This window comes from Pristiophorus japonicus, chromosome 22 (genome assembly GCF_044704955.1).
Source record: "Pristiophorus japonicus isolate sPriJap1 chromosome 22, sPriJap1.hap1, whole genome shotgun sequence".
In the NCBI taxonomy this organism is placed as follows: domain Eukaryota; kingdom Metazoa; phylum Chordata; class Chondrichthyes; family Pristiophoridae; genus Pristiophorus; species Pristiophorus japonicus.
The window spans coordinates 35692483-35712873 of NC_091998.1; the positions used below are offsets into that span (position 1 = coordinate 35692483).

A 20391-nucleotide genomic window follows, 5' to 3' on the forward strand; every position below is an offset into this window, starting at 1 on the left:
CAGGATCACTGTCCGTGACAGGATCATTGTCCATTATAGGATCACTGTCCGTTACAGGATCACTGTCCATTACACGATAAATTTCCCTGACAGGATTATTGTCAGTTACACGATCACTGTACGATACAGGATCATTGTCCGTTACAGGATCATTGTCAGTTACGGGATCACTACCAGTTACAGGATCATTGTCAGTTACAGGATCGTTGTCAGTTAGAGAATCATTTTCAGTTGCTGAATCACTGTCCATTACATGATCATTGTCCATTACAGGATCATGTCCATTACGAGATCATTGTCCATTACAGGATCATTGTCAGTTGCAGGATCATTGTCAGTTACAGAATCACTTTCTGTTACAGGGTCATTGTCTGTTACAGGATGACTGTCAGTTACAGGATCATTGTCCATTACAGGATCATTGTCAGTTGCAGGATCATTGTCAGTTTCAGGATCATTGTCCATTACAGGATCATTGTCAGTTTCAGGATCACTGCCAGTTACAGGATCACTGTCCGTTACAGGATCATTGTCAGTTGCAGGATCATTTTGAGTTACAGGATCACTGTCTGTTACAGCATCATTGTCCATTACAGGATCATTGTCCGTGACAGGTTCATTGTCCATTACAGGATCATTGTCCGTTACAAGATCATTGTCCGTTGCAGGATCATTGTCAGATACAGGATCATTGTCAATTCCAGGATCATTTTCAGTTGCAGGATCATTGTCAGTTACAGGATCGCTGTCTGTGACAGGATCATTGTCATTACAAGATCACTGTCCATTACAGGATCATTTTCTGTTTCAGTATGATTGTCAGTTACAGGATCATTGTCCATTACAGGATTATTGTCAGTTGCAGGATCATTGTCAGTTACAGGATCACTGTCAGTTATAGGATCATTGTCAGTTATCGGATCACTGTCAGTAACAAGATCACTGTCAGTTACAGGATCATTGTCAGTTGCAGGATCATTGTCAGTTGCAGGATCACTGTCCGTGTTAGGATCATTGTCCGTTACAGGATCACTGTCCATTACAGGATCATTGTCAATTGCAGGAACATTGTCAGTTGCAGTCTCATTGTCTGTTGCAGGATCACTGTCAGTTACAGGATCATTGTCAGTTACAGGATCACTGTCCGTTACAGGATCACTGTCAGTTGCAGGATCAGTGTCCCTTACAGTATCACTATCCATTACAGGATCATTGTCATTTACAGGATCATTGTCAGTTACAGGATCACTGTCAGTTACAGGATCATTGTCATTTGCAGGATCACTGTCCATTACAGGATCACTGTCAGTTGCAGGATCATTGTCCGTTACAGGATCACTGTCCATTACAGGATCATTGTCAGTTACAGGATCATTGTCAGTTGCAGGATCACTGTCTGTTACAGGATCATTGTCAGTTACAGATCACTGTCCGTTGCAGGATCATTGTCAGTTGCAGGATCACTGCCAGTTACAGAATCACTTTCCGTTACAGGATCATTGTTTGTTACAGAATGATTGTCTGTTGCAGGATGATTGTCCAGTACAGGATGATTGTCAGTTGCAGGATCATTGTCAGTTACAGGATCACTGTCAGTTATAGGATCATTGTCAGTTATAGGATCACTGTCCGTGTCAGGATCATTGTCCATTACAGGATCACTGTCCGTTCCAGGATCATTGTCAGTTACAGGATCATTGTCAATTATATGATCATTTCAGTTACACGATCATTGTCCATTACAGGATCACTGTCAGTTACAGGATCATTGTCAGTTACAGGATCACTTTCCGTTACAGGATCACTGTCAGTTGCAGCATCAGTGTCCATTACAGGATCACTATCCATTACAGGATCATTGTCAGTTACAGGATCACTGTCTGTTACAGGATCATTGTCAGTTACATGATCACTGTCCATTACAGGATCATTGTCAGTTGCAGGATCATTGTCAGTTACATGATCACTGTCTGTTACAGGATCATTGTCCGTTGCAGGATCATTGTCAGTTACAGGATCATTGTCCGTTCCAGGATCATTGTCAGTTACAGGATCATTGTCAGTTACAGGATCACTGTCCGTGACAGGATCATTGTCCATTATAGGATCACTGTCCGTTACAGGATCACTGTCCGTTACAGGATCACTGTCCATTACACGATAAATTTCCCTGACAGGATCATTGTCAGTTACAGGATCACTGTCCGATACAGGATCATTGTCCGTTACAGGATCATTGTCAGTTACGGGATCACTACCAGTTACAGGATCATTGTCAGTTACAGGATCGTTGTCAGTTAGAGAATCATTTTCAGTTACTGAATCACTGTCCATTACATGATCATTGTCCATTACAGGATCATTGTCCATTACGAGATCATTGTCCATTACAGGATCATTGTCAGTTGCAGGATCATTGTCAGTTACAGAATCACTTTCTGTTACAGGATCATTGTCTGTTACAGGATGACTGTCAGTTACAGGATCATTGTCCATTACAGGATCATTGTCAGTTGCAGGATCATTGTCAGTTTCAGGATCATTGTCCATTACAGGATCATTGTCAGTTTCAGGATCACTGCCAGTTACAGGATCATTGTCCGTTACAGGATCATTGTCAGTTGCAGGATCATTTTCAGTTACAGGATCACTGTCTGTTACAGGATCATTGTCCATTACAGGATCATTGTCCGTGACAGGTTCATTGTCCATTACAGGATCATTGTCCGTTGCAAGATCATTGTCCGTTGCAGGATCATTGTCAGATACAGGATCATTGTCAATTCCAGGATCATTTTCAGTTGCAGGATCATTGTCAGTTACAGGATCACTGTCTGTGACAGGATCATTGTCCGTTATAGGATCACTGTCCGTTACAGGATCACTGTCCATTACAGGATGAATTACCATGACAGGATCATTGTCAGTTACAGGATCATTGTCAGTTACAGGATCATTGTCATTACAAGATCACTGTCCATTACAGGATCATTTTCTGTTTCAGTATGATTGTCAGTTACAGGATCATTGTCCAGTACAGGATGATTGTCAGTTGCAGGATCATTGTCAGTTACAGGATCACTGTCAGTAATAGGATCATTGTCAGTTATAGGATCACTGTCCGTGTCAGGATCATTGTCCATTACAGGATCACTGTCTGTTCCAGGATCATTTTCAGTTACAGGATCATTGTCAATTACAGGATCATTTTCAGTTACACGATCATTGTCCATTACAGGATCACTGTCAGTTACAGGATCATTGTCAGTTACAGGATCACTTTCCGTTACAGGATCACTGTCAGTTGCAGGATCAGTGTCCATTACAGGATCACTATCCATTACAGGATCATTGTCAGTTACAGGATCATTGTCAGTTACAGGATCACTGTCTGTTACAGGATCATTGTCAGTTACATGATCACTGTCCATTACAGGATCATTGTCAGTTGCAGGATCATTGTCAGTTACATGATCACTGTCTGTTACAGGATCATTGTCCGTTGCAGGATCATTGTCAGTTACAGGATCATTGTCCGTTCCAGGATCATTGTCAGTTACAGGATCATTGTCAGTTACAGGATCACTGTCCGTGACAGGATCATTGTCCATTATAGGATCACTGTCCATTACAGGATCACTGTCCATTACACGATAAATTTCCCTGACGGGATTATTGTCAGTTACAGGATCACTGTACGATACAGGATCATTGTCCGTTACAGGATCATTGTCAGTTACGGGATCACTACCAGTTACAGGATCATTGTCAGTTACAGGATCGTTGTCAGTTAGAGAATCATTTTCAGTTACTGAATCACTGTCTATTACATGATCATTGTCCATTCCAGGATCATTGTCCATTACGAGATCATTGTCCGTTACAGGATCATTGTCAGTTGCAGGATCATTGTCAGTTACAGAATCATTTTCCGTTACAGGGTCATTGTCTGTTACAGGATGACTGTCAGTTACAGGATCATTGTCCATTACAGGATCATTGTCAGTTGCAGGATCATTGTCAGTTTCAGGATCATTGTCCATTACAGGATCATTGTCAGTTTCAGGATCACTGCCAGTTACAGGATCACTGTCCGTTACAGGATCATTGTCAGTTGCAGGATCATTTTCAGTTACAGGATCACTGTCTGTTACAGGATCATTGTCCATTACAGGATCATTGTCCGAGACAGGTTCATTGTCCATTACAGGATCATTGTCCGTTACAAGATCATTGTCCGTTGCAGGATCATTGTCAGATACAGGATCATTGTCAATTCCAGGATCATTTTCAGTTGCAGGATCATTGTCAGTTACAGGATCGCTGTCTGTGACAGGATCATTGTCATTACAAGATCACTGTCCGTGTTAGGATCATTTTCTGTTTCAGTATGATTGTCAGTTACAGGATCATTGTCCATTACAGGATTATTGTCAGTTGCAGGATCATTGTCAGTTACAGGATCACTGTCAGTTATAGGATCATTGTCAGTTATAGGATCACTGTCAGTAACAAGATCACTGTCAGTTACAGGATCATTGTCAGTTGCAGGATCATTGTCAGTTGCAGGATCACTGTCCGTGTTAGGATCATTGTCCGTTACAGGATCACTGTCCATTACAGGATCATTGTCAATTGCAGGAACATTGTCAGTTGCAGGATCATTGTCTGTTGCAGGATCACTGTCAGTTAAGGATCATTGTCAGTTACAGGATCACTGTCCGTTACAGGATCACTGTCAGTTGCAGGATCAGTGTCCCTTACAGTATCACTATCCATTACAGGATCATTGTCATTTACAGGATCATTGTCAGTTACAGGATCACTGTCAGTTACAGGATCATTGTCATTTGCAGGATCACTGTCCATTACAGGATCACTGTCAGTTGCAGGATCATTGTCCGTTACAGGATCACTGTCCATTACAGGATCAGTGTCAGTCACAGGATCTTTGTCAGTTGCAGGATCACTGTCTGTTACAGGATCATTGTCAGTTACAGATCACTGTCCGTTGCAGGATCATTGTCAGTTGCAGGATCATTGCCAGTTACAGAATCACTTTCCGTTACAGGATCATTGTTTGTTACAGAATGATTGTCTGTTGCAGGATGATTGTCCAGTACAGGATGATTGTCAGTTGCAGGATCATTGTCAGTTACAGGATCACTGTCAGTTATAGGATCATTGTCAGTTATAGGATCACTGTCCGTGTCAGGATCATTGTCCATTACAGGATCACTGTCCGTTCCAGGATCATTGTCAGTTACAGGATCATTGTCAATTACATGATCATTTTCAGTTACACGATCATTGTCCATTACAGGATCACTGTCAGTTACAGGATCATTGTCAGTTACAGGATCACTTTCCGTTACAGGATCACTGTCAGTGGCAGGATCAGTGTCCATTACAGGATCACTATCCATTACAGGATCATTGTCAGTTACAGGATCATTGTCAGTTACAGGATCACTGTCTGTTACAGGATCATTGTCAGTTACATGATCACTGTCCATTACAGGATCATTGTCAGTTGCAGGATCATTGTCAGTTACATGATCACTGTCTGTTACAGGATCATTGTCAGTTACAGGATCATTGTCAGTTGCAGGATCACTGTCTGTTACAGGATCATTGTCAGTTACAGATCACTGTCCGTTACAGGATCATTGTCAGTTGCAGGATCACTGCCAGTTACAGAATCGCTTTCCGTTACAGGATCATTGTTTGTTACAGAATGATTGTCTGTTGCAGGATGATTGTCCAGTACAGGATGATTGTCAGTTGCAGGATCATTGTCAGTTACAGGATCACTGTCAGTTATAGGATCATTGTCCATTACAGGATCACTGTCCGTTCCAGGATCATTGTCAGTTACAGGATCATTGTCAATTACAGGATCATTTTCAGTTACACGATCATTGTCCATTACAGGATCACTGTCAGTTACAGGATCATTGTCAGTTACAGGATCACTTTCCGTTACAGGATCACTGTCAGTTGCAGGATCAGTGTCCATTACAGGATCACTATCCATTACAGGATCATTGTCAGTTACAGGATCATTGTCAGTTACAGGATCACTGTCTGTTACAGGATCATTGTCAGTTACATGATCACTGTCCATTACAGGATCATTGTCAGTTGCAGGATCATTGTCAGTTACATGATCACTGTCTGTTACAGGATCATTGTCAATTACAGGATCATTGTCAGTTACAGGATCACTGTCCGTGACAGGATCATTGTCCATTATAGGATCACTGTCCGTTACAGGATCACTGTCCATTACACGATAAATTTCCCTGACAGGATTATTGTCAGTTACAGGATCACTGTACGATACAGGATCATTGTCCGTTACAGGATCATTGTCAGTTACGGGATCACTACCAGTTACAGGATCATTGTCAGTTACAGGATCGTTGTCAGTTAGAGAATCATTTTCAGTTACTGAATCACTGTCCATTACATGATCATTGTCCATTACAGGATCATTGTCCATTACGAGATCATTGTCCGTTACAGGATCATTGTCAGTTGCAGGATCATTGTCAGTTACAGAATCATTTTCCGTTACAGGGTCATTGTCTGTTACAGGATGACTGTCAGTTACAGGATCATTGTCCATTACAGGATCATTGTCAGTTGCAGGATCATTGTCAGTTTCAGGATCATTGTCCATTACAGGATCATTGTCAGTTTCAGGATCACTGCCAGTTACAGGATCCCTGTCCGTTACAGGATCATTGTCAGTTGCAGGATCATTTTGAGTTACAGGATCACTGTCTGTTACAGGATCATTGTCCATTACAGGATCATTGTCCGTGACAGGTTCATTGTCCATTACAGGATCATTGTCCGTTACAAGATCATTGTCCGTTGCAGGATCATTGTCAGATACAGGATCATTGTCAATTCCAGGATCATTTTCAGTTGCAGGATCATTGTCAGTTACAGGATCGCTGTCTGTGACAGGATCATTGTCATTACAAGATCACTGTCCATTACAGGATCATTTTCTGTTTCAGTATGATTGTCAGTTACAGGATCATTGTCCATTACAGGATTATTGTCAGTTGCAGGATCATTGTCAGTTACAGGATCACTGTCAGTTATAGGATCATTGTCAGTTATCGGATCACTGTCAGTAACAAGATCACTGTCAGTTACAGGATCATTGTCAGTTGCAGGATCATTGTCAGTTGCAGGATCACTGTCCGTGTTAGGATCATTGTCCGTTACAGGATCACTGTCCATTACAGGATCATTGTCAATTGCAGGAACATTGTCAGTTGCAGTCTCATTGTCTGTTGCAGGATCACTGTCAGTTACAGGATCATTGTCAGTTACAGGATCACTGTCCGTTACAGGATCACTGTCAGTTGCAGGATCAGTGTCCCTTACAGTATCACTATCCATTACAGGATCATTGTCATTTACAGGATCATTGTCAGTTACAGGATCACTGTCAGTTACAGGATCATTGTCATTTGCAGGATCACTGTCCATTACAGGATCACTGTCAGTTGCAGGATCATTGTCCGTTACAGGATCACTGTCCATTACAGGATCATTGTCAGTTACAGGATCATTGTCAGTTGCAGGATCACTGTCTGTTACAGGATCATTGTCAGTTACAGATCACTGTCCGTTGCAGGATCATTGTCAGTTGCAGGATCACTGCCAGTTACAGAATCACTTTCCGTTACAGGATCATTGTTTGTTACAGAATGATTGTCTGTTGCAGGATGATTGTCCAGTACAGGATGATTGTCAGTTGCAGGATCATTGTCAGTTACAGGATCACTGTCAGTTATAGGATCATTGTCAGTTATAGGATCACTGTCCGTGTCAGGATCATTGTCCATTACAGGATCACTGTCCGTTCCAGGATCATTGTCAGTTACAGGATCATTGTCAATTATATGATCATTTCAGTTACACGATCATTGTCCATTACAGGATCACTGTCAGTTACAGGATCATTGTCAGTTACAGGATCACTTTCCGTTACAGGATCACTGTCAGTTGCAGCATCAGTGTCCATTACAGGATCACTATCCATTACAGGATCATTGTCAGTTACAGGATCACTGTCTGTTACAGGATCATTGTCAGTTACATGATCACTGTCCATTACAGGATCATTGTCAGTTGCATGATCATTGTCAGTTACATGATCACTGTCTGTTACAGGATCATTGTCAGTTACAGGATCATTGTCCGTTCCAGGATCATTGTCAGTTACAGGATCATTGTCAGTTACAGGATCACTGTCCGTGACAGGATCATTGTCCATTATAGGATCACTGTCCGTTACAGGATCACTGTCCGTTACAGGATCACTGTCCATTACACGATAAATTTCCCTGACAGGATCATTGTCAGTTACAGGATCACTGTCCGATACAGGATCATTGTCCGTTACAGGATCATTGTCAGTTACGGGATCACTACCAGTTACAGGATCATTGTCAGTTACAGGATCGTTGTCAGTTAGAGAATCATTTTCAGTTACTGAATCACTGTCCATTACATGATCATTGTCCATTACAGGATCATGTCCATTACGAGATCATTGTCCATTACAGGATCATTGTCAGTTGCAGGATCATTGTCAGTTACAGAATCACTTTCTGTTACAGGGTCATTGTCTGTTACAGGATGACTGTCAGTTACAGGATCATTGTCCATTACAGGATCATTGTCAGTTGCAGGATCATTGTCAGTTTCAGGATCATTGTCCATTACAGGATCATTGTCAGTTTCAGGATCACTGCCAGTTACAGGATCATTGTCCGTTACAGGATCATTGTCAGTTGCAGGATCATTTTCAGTTACAGGATCACTGTCTGTTACAGGATCATTGTCCATTACAGGATCATTGTCCGTGACAGGTTCATTGTCCATTACAGGATCATTGTCCGTTACAAGATCATTGTCCGTTGCAGGATCATTGTCAGATACAGGATCATTGTCAATTCCAGGATCATTTTCAGTTGCAGGATCATTGTCAGTTACAGGATCACTGTCTGTGACAGGATCATTGTCCGTTATAGGATCACTGTCCGTTACAGGATCACTGTCAGTTACAGGATCACTGTCCGTTGCAGGATCATTGTCCATTGCAGGATCATTGTCAGTGAGAGGATCACTGTCGGTTACAGCATTACTGTCCATTACAGGATCATTGTCAGTTACAGGATCATTGTCAGTTACAGGTTCACTGTCCACTACAGGATCATTGTCAGTTGCAGGATCATTGTCAGTTACAGGATCACTGTCTGTTACAGGATCATTTTCCGTTACAGGATCATTGTCCGTTACATGATCATTGTCAGTTACAGGATTACTGTCCGTTGCAGGATCATTGTCCATTGCAGGATCATTGTCAGTGAGAGGATCACTGTCGGTTACAGCATTACTGTCCATTACAGGATCATTGTCAGTTACAAGATGATTGTCCGTTATAGGATCATTGTCCGTTACAGGATAATTGTCAGTTACAGGATCACTGTCCATTATAGGATCATTGTCAGTTCCAGATCACGGTCAGTTACCGGATCATTGTCCGATACAGGATCATTTTCAGTTACAGGATCATTTTCCATCACATGATCACTATCAGTTACAGGATCACTGTCCATTTCACGATCACTGTCTGTTACAGGATCATTGTCTGTAACAGGATCATTGTCCGTTAAAGGATCATTGTCAGTTACAGGATCATTGTCCATTACAGGATCATTGTCCATAAAAGGATCACTGTCCGTTACAGGATCACTGTCTGTTACAGGATGAATTTTCGTTGCAGGATCATTGTCAGTTGCAGGATCACTGTCCGTTAAAGGATCATTGTCTGTTGCAGGATCATTGTCAGTTACAGGATCACTGTCCGTTACAGGATCATTGTCAGTTGCAGGATCATTGTCAGTTACAGGATCATTGTCAGTTACAGGATCACTGTCCGTTACAGGATCATTGTCTGTTAAAAGAGTCATGTTCAGTTACAAGATATTTGTCCGTTACAGGATCATTGTCAGTTACAGAATCATTGTCAGTCACAGGATCACTGTCAGTTACAGGATCACTGTCCGTTACAGGATCATTGTCTGTTAAAAGAGTCATGTTCAGTTACAAGATATTTGTCCGTTACAGGATCATTGTCAGTTACAGGATCATTGTCAGTTACATGATCACTGTCCGTTACAGGATCCTTGTGAGTTACAGGATCATTGACAGTTACAGGATCATTGTCAGTTACAGGATCACTGTCAGTTACAGGATCACTGTCAGTTACAGGATCATTTTCAGTTACAGGATCATTGCCAGTTGAAGGATTACTGTCCGTTACAGGATCATTGTCAGTTACAGGATCATTGTCCTTTTCAGGATCATTGTCCTTTGCTGGATCATTGTCAGTTACAAGATTATTGTCAGTTACAGGTACACTGTCCTTTACAGGATCCTTGTGAGTTACAGGATCATTGACAGTTACAGGATCATTGTCTTTTACAGGATCATTGTCAGTTGCAGGATAACTGTCAGTTGCAGGATCACTGTCAGTTACAGGATCACTGTCGGTTACAGGATCATTGTCATTTACAGGATCACTGTCCGTTACGGGATCATTGTCAGTTGCAGGATCATTGAAAGTTACCCGATCATTCTCAGTCACAGGATCATTGTCCATTAAAGGATCATTGTCAGTTACAGGATCATTGTCAGTTACAGGATCATTGGTAAATTACATGTTCACTGTCTGTTACAGGATCACTGTCTGTTACAGGATAAATTTCCGTTACAGGATCAATGTCAGTTACAGGATCACTGTCCGTTAAAGGATCATTGTCTGTTGCAGGATCACTGTCAGTTACAGGATCATTGTCCAGTTCAGGATCATTTTCAGTTACAGGTTCACTGTCGGTTACAGGATCATTGTCCGTTACAGGATCATTGTCCATTATAGGATCACTGTCCGTTACAGGATCACTGTCCATTACCGGATGAATTTCCCTGACAGGATCATTGTCAGTTACAGGATCACTGTCCGATACAGGATCATTGTCCGTTACAGGATCACTGCCAGTTACAGGATCATTGTCAGTTACAGGATCATTGTCAGTTACAGGATCACTGTCTGTTACAGGATCATTGTCAGTTACAGATCACTGTCCATTACAGGATCATTGTCAGTTGCAGGATCATTGTCAGTTACAGAATCACTTTCCATTACAGGATCATTGTCTGTTACAGAATGATTGTCAGTTGCAGGATCATTGTCCATTACACGATGATTGTCAGTTGCAGGATCATTGTCAGTTACAGGATCACTGTCAGTTATAGGATCATTGTCAGTTATAGGATCACTGTCCATGTCAGGATCATTCTCCATGACAGTATCACTGTCCGTTCCAGGATTATTGTCAGTTGCAGGATCATTGTCAATTACAGGATCAATGTCAGTTGCAGGATCATTGTCCATTACAGGATCACTGTCAGTTACAGGATCATTGTCAGTTGCAGGATCACTTTCCGTTGCAGGATCACTGTCAGTTGCAGGATCAGTGTCCATTACAGGATCACTATCCATTGCAAGATCATTGTCAATTACAGAATCATTGTCAGTTACAGGATCATTGTCCGATACAGAATCTCTGTCCGTTACATCATCATTGTCTGTTACAGGATGATTGTCAGTTACAGGATCATTGTCAGTTGCAGGTTCATTGTCAGTTACAGGATCACTTTCAGTTACAGGATCATTGTCCATCACAGGATCACTGTCAGTTACAGGATCATTGTCCATCACAGGATCACTGTCAGTTACAGGATCATTGTCAATTACAGGATCAATGTCAGTTGCAGGATCATTGTACATTAAAGGATCACTGTCAGTTGCAGGATCAGTGTCCATTACAGGATCACTATCCATTGCAAGATCATTGTCAATTACAGAATCATTGTCAGTTACAGGATCATTGTCCGATACAGAATCTCTGTCCGTTACATGATCATTGTCTGTTACAGGATCATTGTCCGTTGCAGGATCATTGTCAGTTACAGGATCATTGTCCGTTCCAGGATCATTGTCAGTTACAGGATCATTGTCAGTTACAGGATCACTGTCCGTGACAGGATCATTGTCCATTATAGGATCACTGTCCGTTACAGGATCACTGTCCGTTACAGGATCACTGTCCATTACACGATAAATTTCCCTGACAGGATCATTGTCAGTTACAGGATCACTGTCCGATACAGGATGATTGTCCGTTACAGGATCATTGTCAGTTACGGGATCACTACCAGTTACAGAATCATTGTCAGTTACAGGATCGTTGTCAGTTAGAGAATCATTTTCAGTTACTGAATCACTGTCCATTACATGATCATTGTCCATTACAGGATCATTGTCCATTACGAGATCATTGTCCATTACAGGATCATTGTCAGTTGCAGGATCATTGTCAGTTACAGAATCACTTTCTGTTACAGGGTCATTGTCTGTTACAGGATGACTGTCAGTTACAGGATCATTGTCCATTACAGGATCATTGTCAGTTGCAGGATCATTGTCAGTTTCAGGATCATTGTCCATTACAGGATCATTGTCAGTTTCAGGATCACTGCCAGTTACAGGATCATTGTCCGTTACAGGATCATTGTCAGTTGCAGGATCATTTTCAGTTACAGGATCACTGTCTGTTACAGGATCATTGTCCATTACAGGATCATTGTCCGTGACAGGTTCATTGTCCATTACAGGATCATTGTCCGTTACAAGATCATTGTCCGTTGCAGGATCATTGTCAGATACAGGATCATTGTCAATTCCAGGATCATTTTCAGTTGCAGGATCATTGTCAGTTACAGGATCACTGTCTGTGACAGGATCATTGTCCGTTATAGGATCACTGTCCGTTACAGGATCACTGTCCATTACAGGATGAATTACCATGACACGATCATTGTCAGTTACAGGATCATTGTCAGTTACAGGATCATTGTCATTACAAGATCACTGTCCATTACAGGATCATTTTCTGTTTCAGTATGATTGTCAGTTACAGGATCATTGTCCATTACAGGATTATTGTCAGTTGCAGGATCATTGTCAGTTACAGGATCACTGTCAGTTGTAGGATCATTGTCAGTTATCGGATCACTGTCAGTAACAAGATCACTGTCAGTTACAGGATCATTGTCAGTTGCAGGATCATTGTCAGTTGCAGGATCACTGTCCGTGTTAGGATCATTGTCCGTTACAGGATCACTGTCCATTACAGGATCATTGTCAATTGCAGGAACATTGTCAGTTGCAGGATCATTGTCTGTTGCAGGATCACTGTCAGTTACAGGATCATTGTCAGTTACAGGATCACTGTCCGTTACAGGATCACTGTCAGTTGCAGGATCAGTGTCCCTTACAGTATCACTATCCATTACAGGATCATTGTCATTTACAGGATCATTGTCAGTTACAGGATCACTGTCTGTTACAGGATCATTGTCAGTTACAGGATCACTGTCCGTTGCAGGATCATTGTCCGTTACAGGATCATTGTCAGTTATGGGATCACTGCCAGTTACAGGATCATTGTCCGTTACAGGATCGTTGTCAGTTAGAGGATCATTTTCAGTTGCTGGACCACTGTCCATTACAAGTTCATTGTCCTTTACAGGATCATTGTCCGTTACAAGATCATTGTCCATTACAGGATCACTGTCAGTTACAGGATCATTGTCCGTTACAGGATCACTGTCCATTACAGGATCACTGTCCATTACAGGATCATTGTCAGTTACAGGATCACTGTCCATTACAGGATCATTGTCAGTTGAAGGATCTTTGTCTGTTACAGGATAATTGTCAGTGACAGGATCATTGTCCGTTATGGGATCATTGTCAGTTACAGGATCATTGTCCGATACAGGATCATTTTCAGTTACAGGATCACTGTCCATTGCAGGATCACTGTCCGTTACAGGATCACTGTCCGTGACAGGATCACGGTCAGTTACAGGATCATTGTCAGTTACAGGATAATTGTCCGTAACAGAATCTCTGTCCGTTACATGATCATTGTCAGTTACAGGATCACTGTCCATTGCAGGATCATTGTCCATTACAGGATCATTGTCAGTGAGAGGATCACTGTCGGTTACAGCATCACTGTCCATTACAGGATCATTGTCAGTTACAGGATGATTGTCCGTTACAGGATCACTCTCAGTTGCAGGATCAGTGTCCCTTACAGGATCACTATCCATTGCAGGATCATTGTCATTTACAGGATCATTGTCAGTTACAGGATCACTGTCTGTTACAGGATCATTGTCAGTTACAGGATCACTGTCCGTTGCAGGATCATTATCCGTTACAGGAGCATTGTCAGTTATGGGATCACTGCCAGTTACAGGATCATTGTCCGTTACAGGATCGTTGTCAGTTAGAGGATCATTTTCAGTTGCTGGACCACTGTCAGTTACAGGATCATTGTCCGATACAGGATCATTGTCCATTATAGGATCATTGTCCGTTACAGGATAATTGTCAGTTACAGGATCACTGTCCATTATAGGATCATTGTCAGTTACAGGATCACGGTCAGTTACCGGATCATTGTCCGATATAGGATCATTTTCAGATACAGGATCATTGTCCATCACAGGATCACTGTCAGTTACAGGATCACTGTCCATTTACGGATCACTCTCTGTTACAGGATCATTTTCCGTAACAGGATCATTGTCCGTTAAAGGATCATTGTCAGTTACAGGATCATTGACCGTTACAGGATCATTGTCCATAAAAGGATCACTGTCCGTTACAGGATCACTGTCTGTTACAGGATGAATTTCCATTACAGGATCATTGTCAGTTACAGGATCACTGACTGTTAAAGGATCATTGTCCGTTACAGGATCACTGTCTGTTACAGGATCATTGTTCGTTACAGGATCATTGTCAGTTACAGTATCACTGCCAGTTACAGGATCATCGTCCGTTACAGGATCATTGTCAGTTGCAGGATCATTGTCAGTTACAGGATCACTGTCCGCTACAGGATCATTGTCAGTTGCAGGATCATTGTCAGTTACAGGATCACTGTCTGTTACAGGATCATTTTCCGTTACAGGATCATTGTCCGTTACATGATCATTGTCAGTTACAGGATCACTGTCCGTTGCAGGATCATTGTCCATTGCAGGATCATTGTCAGTGAGAGGATCACTGTCGGTTACAGCATTACTGTCCATTACAGGATCATTGTCAGTTACAAGATGATTGTCCGTTATAGGATCATTGTCCGTTACAGGATAATTGTCAGTTACAGGATCACTGTCCATTATAGGATCATTGTCAGTTCCAGATCACGGTCAGTTACCGGATCATTGTCCGATACAGGATCATTTTCAGTTACAGGATCATTTTCCATCACATGATCACTATCAGTTACAGGATCACTGTCCATTTCACGATCACTGTCTGTTACAGGATCATTGTCTGTAACAGGATCATTGTCCGTTAAAGGATCATTGTCAGTTACAGGATCATTGTCCATTACAGGATCATTGTCCATAAAAGGATCACTGTCCGTTACAGGATCACTGTCTGTTACAGGATGAATTTCCGTTGCAGGATCATTGTCAGTTGCAGGATCACTGTCCGTTAAAGGATCATTGTCTGTTGCAGGATCATTGTCAGTTACAGGATCACTGTCCGTTACAGGATCATTGTCAGTTGCAGGATCATTGTCAGTTACAGGATCATTGTCAGTTACAGGATCACTGTCCGTGACAGGATCATTGTCCATAAAAGGATCACTGTCCGTTACAGGATCATTGTCCGTGACAGCATCATTGCCCGTTACAGGATCACTCTCGGTTACAGGATCACTGTCAGTTACAGGATCATTGTCAGTTACAGGATCACTGTCGGTTACAGCATCACTGTCCATTACAGGATCATTGTCAATTACAGGATGATTGTCCGTTACAGGATCACTCTCAGTTGCAGGATCAGTGTCCCTTACAGGATCACTATCCATTGCAGGATCATTGTCATTTACAGGATCATTGTCAGTTACAGGATCACTGTCTGTTACAGGATCATTGTCAGTTATAGGATCACTGTCCGTTGCAGGATCATTATCCATTACAGGAGCATTGTCAGTTATGGGATCACTGCCAGTTACAGGATCATTGTCCGTTACAGGATCGTTGTCAGTTAGAGGATCATTTTCAGTTGCTGGACCACTGTCAGTTACAGGATCATTGTCCGATACAGGATCATTGTCCATTGTAGGATCATTGTCAGTTACAGGATCACTGTCAGTTACAGGATCATTGTCCGATACAGGATAATTTTCAGTTACAGGATCATTGTCCGTCACAGGATCACTGTCAGTTACAGGATCACTGTCCATTGCAGGATCACTGTCCGTTACAGGATCACTGTCCGTTACAGGATCATGGTCAGTTACAGGATCATTGTCAGTTGCACGATCATTGTCCGTTACAGAATCTCTGTCCGTTACATGATCATTGTCAGTTACAGGATCATTGTCAGTGAGAGGATCACTGTCGGTTACAGCATCACTGTCCATTACAGGATCGTTGTCAGTTACAGGATGATTGTCCGTTATAGGATCATTGTCCGTTACAGGATAATTGTCAGTTACAGGATCACTGTCCATTATAGGATCATTGTCAGTTACAGGATCACGGTCAGTTACCGGATCATTGTCCGATATAGGATCATTTTCAGATACAGGATCATTGTCCATCACAGGATCACTGTCAGTTACAGGATCACTGTCCATTTACGGATCACTCTCTGTTAAAGGATCATTTTCCGTAACAGGATCATTGTCCGTTAAAGGATCATTGTCAGTTATAGGATCATTGACCGTTACAGGATCATTGTCCATAAAAGGATCACTGTCCGTTACAGGATCACTGTCTGTTACAGGATGAATTTCCATTACAGGATCATTGTCAGTTACAGGATCACTGTCTGTTACAGGATCATTGTTCGTTACAGGATCATTGTCAGTTACAGTATCACTGCCAGTTACAGGATCATCGTCCGTTACAGGATCATTGTCAGTTGCAGGATCATTGTCAGTTACAGGATCACTGTCCGCTACAGGATCATTGTCAGTTGCAGGATCATTGTCAGTTACAGGATCACTGTCTGTTACAGGATCATTTTCCGTTACAGGATCATTGTCCGTTACATGATCATTGTCAGTTACAGGATCACTGTCCGTTGCAGGATCATTGTCCATTGCAGGATCATTGTCAGTGAGAGGATCACTGTCGGTTACAGCATTACTGTCCATTACAGGATCATTGTCAGTTACAAGATGATTGTCCGTTATAGGATCATTGTCCGTTACAGGATAATTGTCAGTTACAGGATCACTGTCCATTATAGGATCATTGTCAGTTCCAGATCACGGTCAGTTACCGGATCATTGTCCGATACAGGATCATTTTCAGTTACAGGATCATTTTCCATCACATGATCACTATCAGTTACAGGATCACTGTCCATTTCACGATCACTGTCTGTTACAGGATCATTGTCTGTAACAGGATCATTGTCCGTTAAAGGATCATTGTCAGTTACAGGATCATTGTCCATTACAGGATCATTGTCCATAAAAGGATCACTGTCCGTTACAGGATCACTGTCTGTTACAGGATGAATTTCCGTTGCAGGATCATTGTCAGTTGCAGGATCACTGTCCGTTAAAGGATCATTGTCTGTTGCAGGATCATTGTCAGTTACAGGATCACTGTCCGTTACAGGATCATTGTCAGTTGCAGGATCATTGTCAGTTACAGGATCATTGTCAGTTACAGGATCACTGTCCGTGACAGGATCATTGTCCATAAAAGGATCACTGTCCGTTGCAGGATCACTGTCCATTACAGGATGAATTTCCCTGACAGGATCATTGTCAGTTACAGGATCACTATCCATTACAGTATCATTGCCAGTTGCAGGATCATTTTCAGTTACAGGATCAATGTCATTTACAGGATCACTGTCCGTTACAGGATCATTGTCCGTTACAGGATTATTGTCAGTTACAGGATCATTGTCCGCTCCAGGGTCACTGTCAGTTGCAGGATAACTTTCAGTTACAGGATCACTCTCTGTTACAGGTTGATTGTCAGTTACAGGATCATTGTCCTTTACAGGATCACTGTCAGTTACAGGATCACTGTCAGTTACAGGATCAATGTCTGTCACAGGATCATTGTCGGTTGCAGGATCACTGTCCATTACAGGATCATTGTCAGTTACAGGATCATTGTCCGTTACAGGATCATTGTCGGTTACAGGATCATTGTCCGTTACAGGATAATTGTCAGTTACAGGATCATTGTCCATTATAGGATCATTGTCAGTTACAGGATCACTGTCAGTTACAGGATCATTGTCCGATACAGGATAATTTTCAGTTACAGGATCATTGTCCGTCACAGGATCACTGTCAGTTACAGGATCACTGTCCATTGCAAGATCACTGTCCGTTACAGGATCACTGTCCGTTACAGGATCATGGTCAGTTACAGGATTATTGTCAGTTGCACGATCATTGTCCGTTACAGAATCTCTGTCCATTACATGATCATTGTCAGTTACAGGATCATTGTCAGTGAGAGGATCACTGTCGGTTACAGCATCACTGTCCATTACAGGATCGTTGTCAGTTACAGGATGATTGTCCATTATAGGATCATTGTCCGCTACAGGATAATTGTCAGTTACAGGATCACTGTCCATCACAGGATCACTGTCAGTTACAGGATCACTGTCCATTTACGGATCACTCTCTGTTACAGGATCATTTTCCGTAACAGGATCATTGTCCGTTAAAGGATCATTGTCAGTTACAGGATCATTGACCGTTACAGGATCATTGTCCATAAAAGGATCACTGTCCGTTACAGGATCACTGTCTGTTACAGGATGAATTTCCGTTACAGGATCATTGTCAGTTACAGGATCACTGACTGTTAAAGGATCATTGTCCGTTACAGGATCACTGTCTGTTACAGGATCATTGTTCGTTACAGGATCATTGTCAGTTACAGTATCACTGCCAGTTACAGGATCATCGTCCGTAACAGGATCATTGTCAGTTGCAGGATCATTGTCAGTTACAGGATCATTGTCAGTTGCAGGATCATTGTCAGTTACAGGATCACTGTCTGTTACAGGATCATTGTCCGTTACAGGATCATTGTCAGTTGCAGGATCATTGTCAGTTACAGGATCACTGTCCGTGACAGGATCATTGTCCATAAAAGGATCACTGTCTGTTACAGGATCACTGTCCATTACAGGATGAATTTCCCTGACAGGATCATTGTCAGTTACAGGATCACTATCCATTACAGGATCATTGTCAGTTACAGGATCATTGTCATTTACAGGATCACTGTCCATTACAGGATCACTGTCAGTTACAGGATCATTGTCCATTGCAGGATCACTGTCCAATACAGGATCATTGTCAGTTACAGGATTATTGTCAGTTACAGGATCACTATCTGTTACAGGATCATTGTCAGTTACAGATCACATTATGTTACAGGATCGTTGTCAGTTGCAGGATCATTGTCAGTTACAGAATCACTTTCCGTTACAGGATCATTGTCTGTTACAGAATGATTGTCAGTTGCAGGATCATTGTCTGTTACAGGATGATTGTCAGTTGCAGGATCATTGTCATTTACAGGATCACTGTCAGTTATAGGATCATTGTCAGTTACAGGATCATTGTCAATTACAGGATCATTGTCAGTTACAGGATCATTGTCCATTACAGAATCCTTGTCAGTTGCAGGATCATTGTCAGTTACAAGATCACTGTTTGTTCCATGATCATTGTCCGTTATAGGATCATTGTCAGTTAGAGGATCACTGTCCATGACAGGATCATTGTCCATTATAGGATCACTGTCCGTTGCAGGATCACTGACCATTACAGGATGAATTTCCCTGACAGGATCATTGTCAGTTACAGGATCACTGTCCGATACAGGATCATTGTCCGTTACAGGATCATTGTCCATTACAGGATCACTGTCCGTTACAGGATCACTGTCCGTTACAGGATCATTGTCTGTGACAGCATCATTGTCCGTTACAGGATCACTCTCGGTTACAGGATCACTGTCAGTTACAGGATCATTGTCCGTTACAGGATCATTGTCCGTCACAGGATCATTGTCAGTTACAGAATCATTGTCAGTCACAGGATCACTGTCAGTTACAGGATCACTGTCCGTTACAGGATCATTGTCTGTTAAAAGAGTCATGTTCAGTTACAAGATATTTGTCCGTTACAGGATCATTGT

General features: G+C 41.9%; 5 protein-coding genes and 2 pseudogenes across 5 annotated transcripts; all 7 read right to left on the minus strand.

Annotated features, from left to right (window-relative positions):
• Positions 1 to 1704: 1704 nt before the first annotated feature.
• LOC139234600 (clumping factor A-like) lies at positions 1705 to 2370 on the minus strand. Its single transcript, XM_070865289.1, has one exon. It carries the CDS (start codon positions 2368 to 2370, stop codon positions 1705 to 1707), a length of 666 nt encoding a protein of 221 aa, XP_070721390.1.
• A 575-nt stretch (positions 2371 to 2945) lies between these two features.
• Positions 2946 to 3989, minus strand: LOC139234601 (clumping factor A-like). Its single transcript, XM_070865290.1, has one exon. It carries the CDS (start codon positions 3987 to 3989, stop codon positions 2946 to 2948), a length of 1044 nt encoding a protein of 347 aa, XP_070721391.1.
• Positions 3990 to 5641: 1652 nt separating this feature from the next.
• Positions 5642 to 6631, minus strand: LOC139234603 (clumping factor A-like). Its single transcript, XM_070865291.1, has one exon. The coding sequence runs from the start codon at positions 6629 to 6631 to the stop codon at positions 5642 to 5644; it is 990 nt and encodes a 329-aa protein (XP_070721392.1).
• A 2216-nt stretch (positions 6632 to 8847) lies between these two features.
• LOC139234810 (clumping factor A-like) lies at positions 8848 to 9315 on the minus strand (the record flags this gene model as incomplete). Its single annotated transcript, XM_070865506.1, has 1 exon — positions 8848 to 9315. A coding segment is annotated over one exon (468 nt), but the record flags the coding sequence as incomplete, so codon positions are not given.
• A 4950-nt stretch (positions 9316 to 14265) lies between these two features.
• LOC139234745 (clumping factor A-like) lies at positions 14266 to 14841 on the minus strand (annotated as a pseudogene).
• A 515-nt stretch (positions 14842 to 15356) lies between these two features.
• Positions 15357 to 17234, minus strand: LOC139234604 (clumping factor A-like; annotated as a pseudogene).
• Positions 17235 to 17443: 209 nt separating this feature from the next.
• LOC139234605 (clumping factor A-like) lies at positions 17444 to 18847 on the minus strand. Its single transcript, XM_070865292.1, has 2 exons — positions 17960 to 18847; positions 17444 to 17905 (listed from the first exon to the last, which is right to left on the minus strand). Exons 1-2 carry the CDS (start codon positions 18845 to 18847, stop codon positions 17444 to 17446), a joined length of 1350 nt encoding a protein of 449 aa, XP_070721393.1.
• Positions 18848 to 20391: the final 1544 nt, after the last annotated feature.

What these genes read in the sequence shown, in the direction of transcription:
- LOC139234600 (XM_070865289.1), bottom strand. Translation starts at nt 2,370, where the DNA reads ATGGACAATGATCCTGTAATGGACAATGATCATGTAATGGACAGTGAT.
- LOC139234601 (XM_070865290.1), bottom strand. Translation starts at nt 3,989, where the DNA reads ATGGACAATGATCCTGTAACTGACAGTCATCCTGTAACAGACAATGAC.
- LOC139234605 (XM_070865292.1), bottom strand. Translation starts at nt 18,847, where the DNA reads ATGGACAGTGATCCTGTAACTGACAGTGATCCTGTGATGGACAGTGAT. An exon ending in ACAATGATCCTGTCAGGGAA is followed by an intron (nt 17,906 to 17,959) that starts ATTCATCCTGTA and finishes CCTTTTATGGAC; the next exon opens with AATGATCCTGTCACGGACAG.
- LOC139234603 (XM_070865291.1), bottom strand. Translation starts at nt 6,631, where the DNA reads ATGGACAATGATCCTGTAACTGACAGTCATCCTGTAACAGACAATGAC.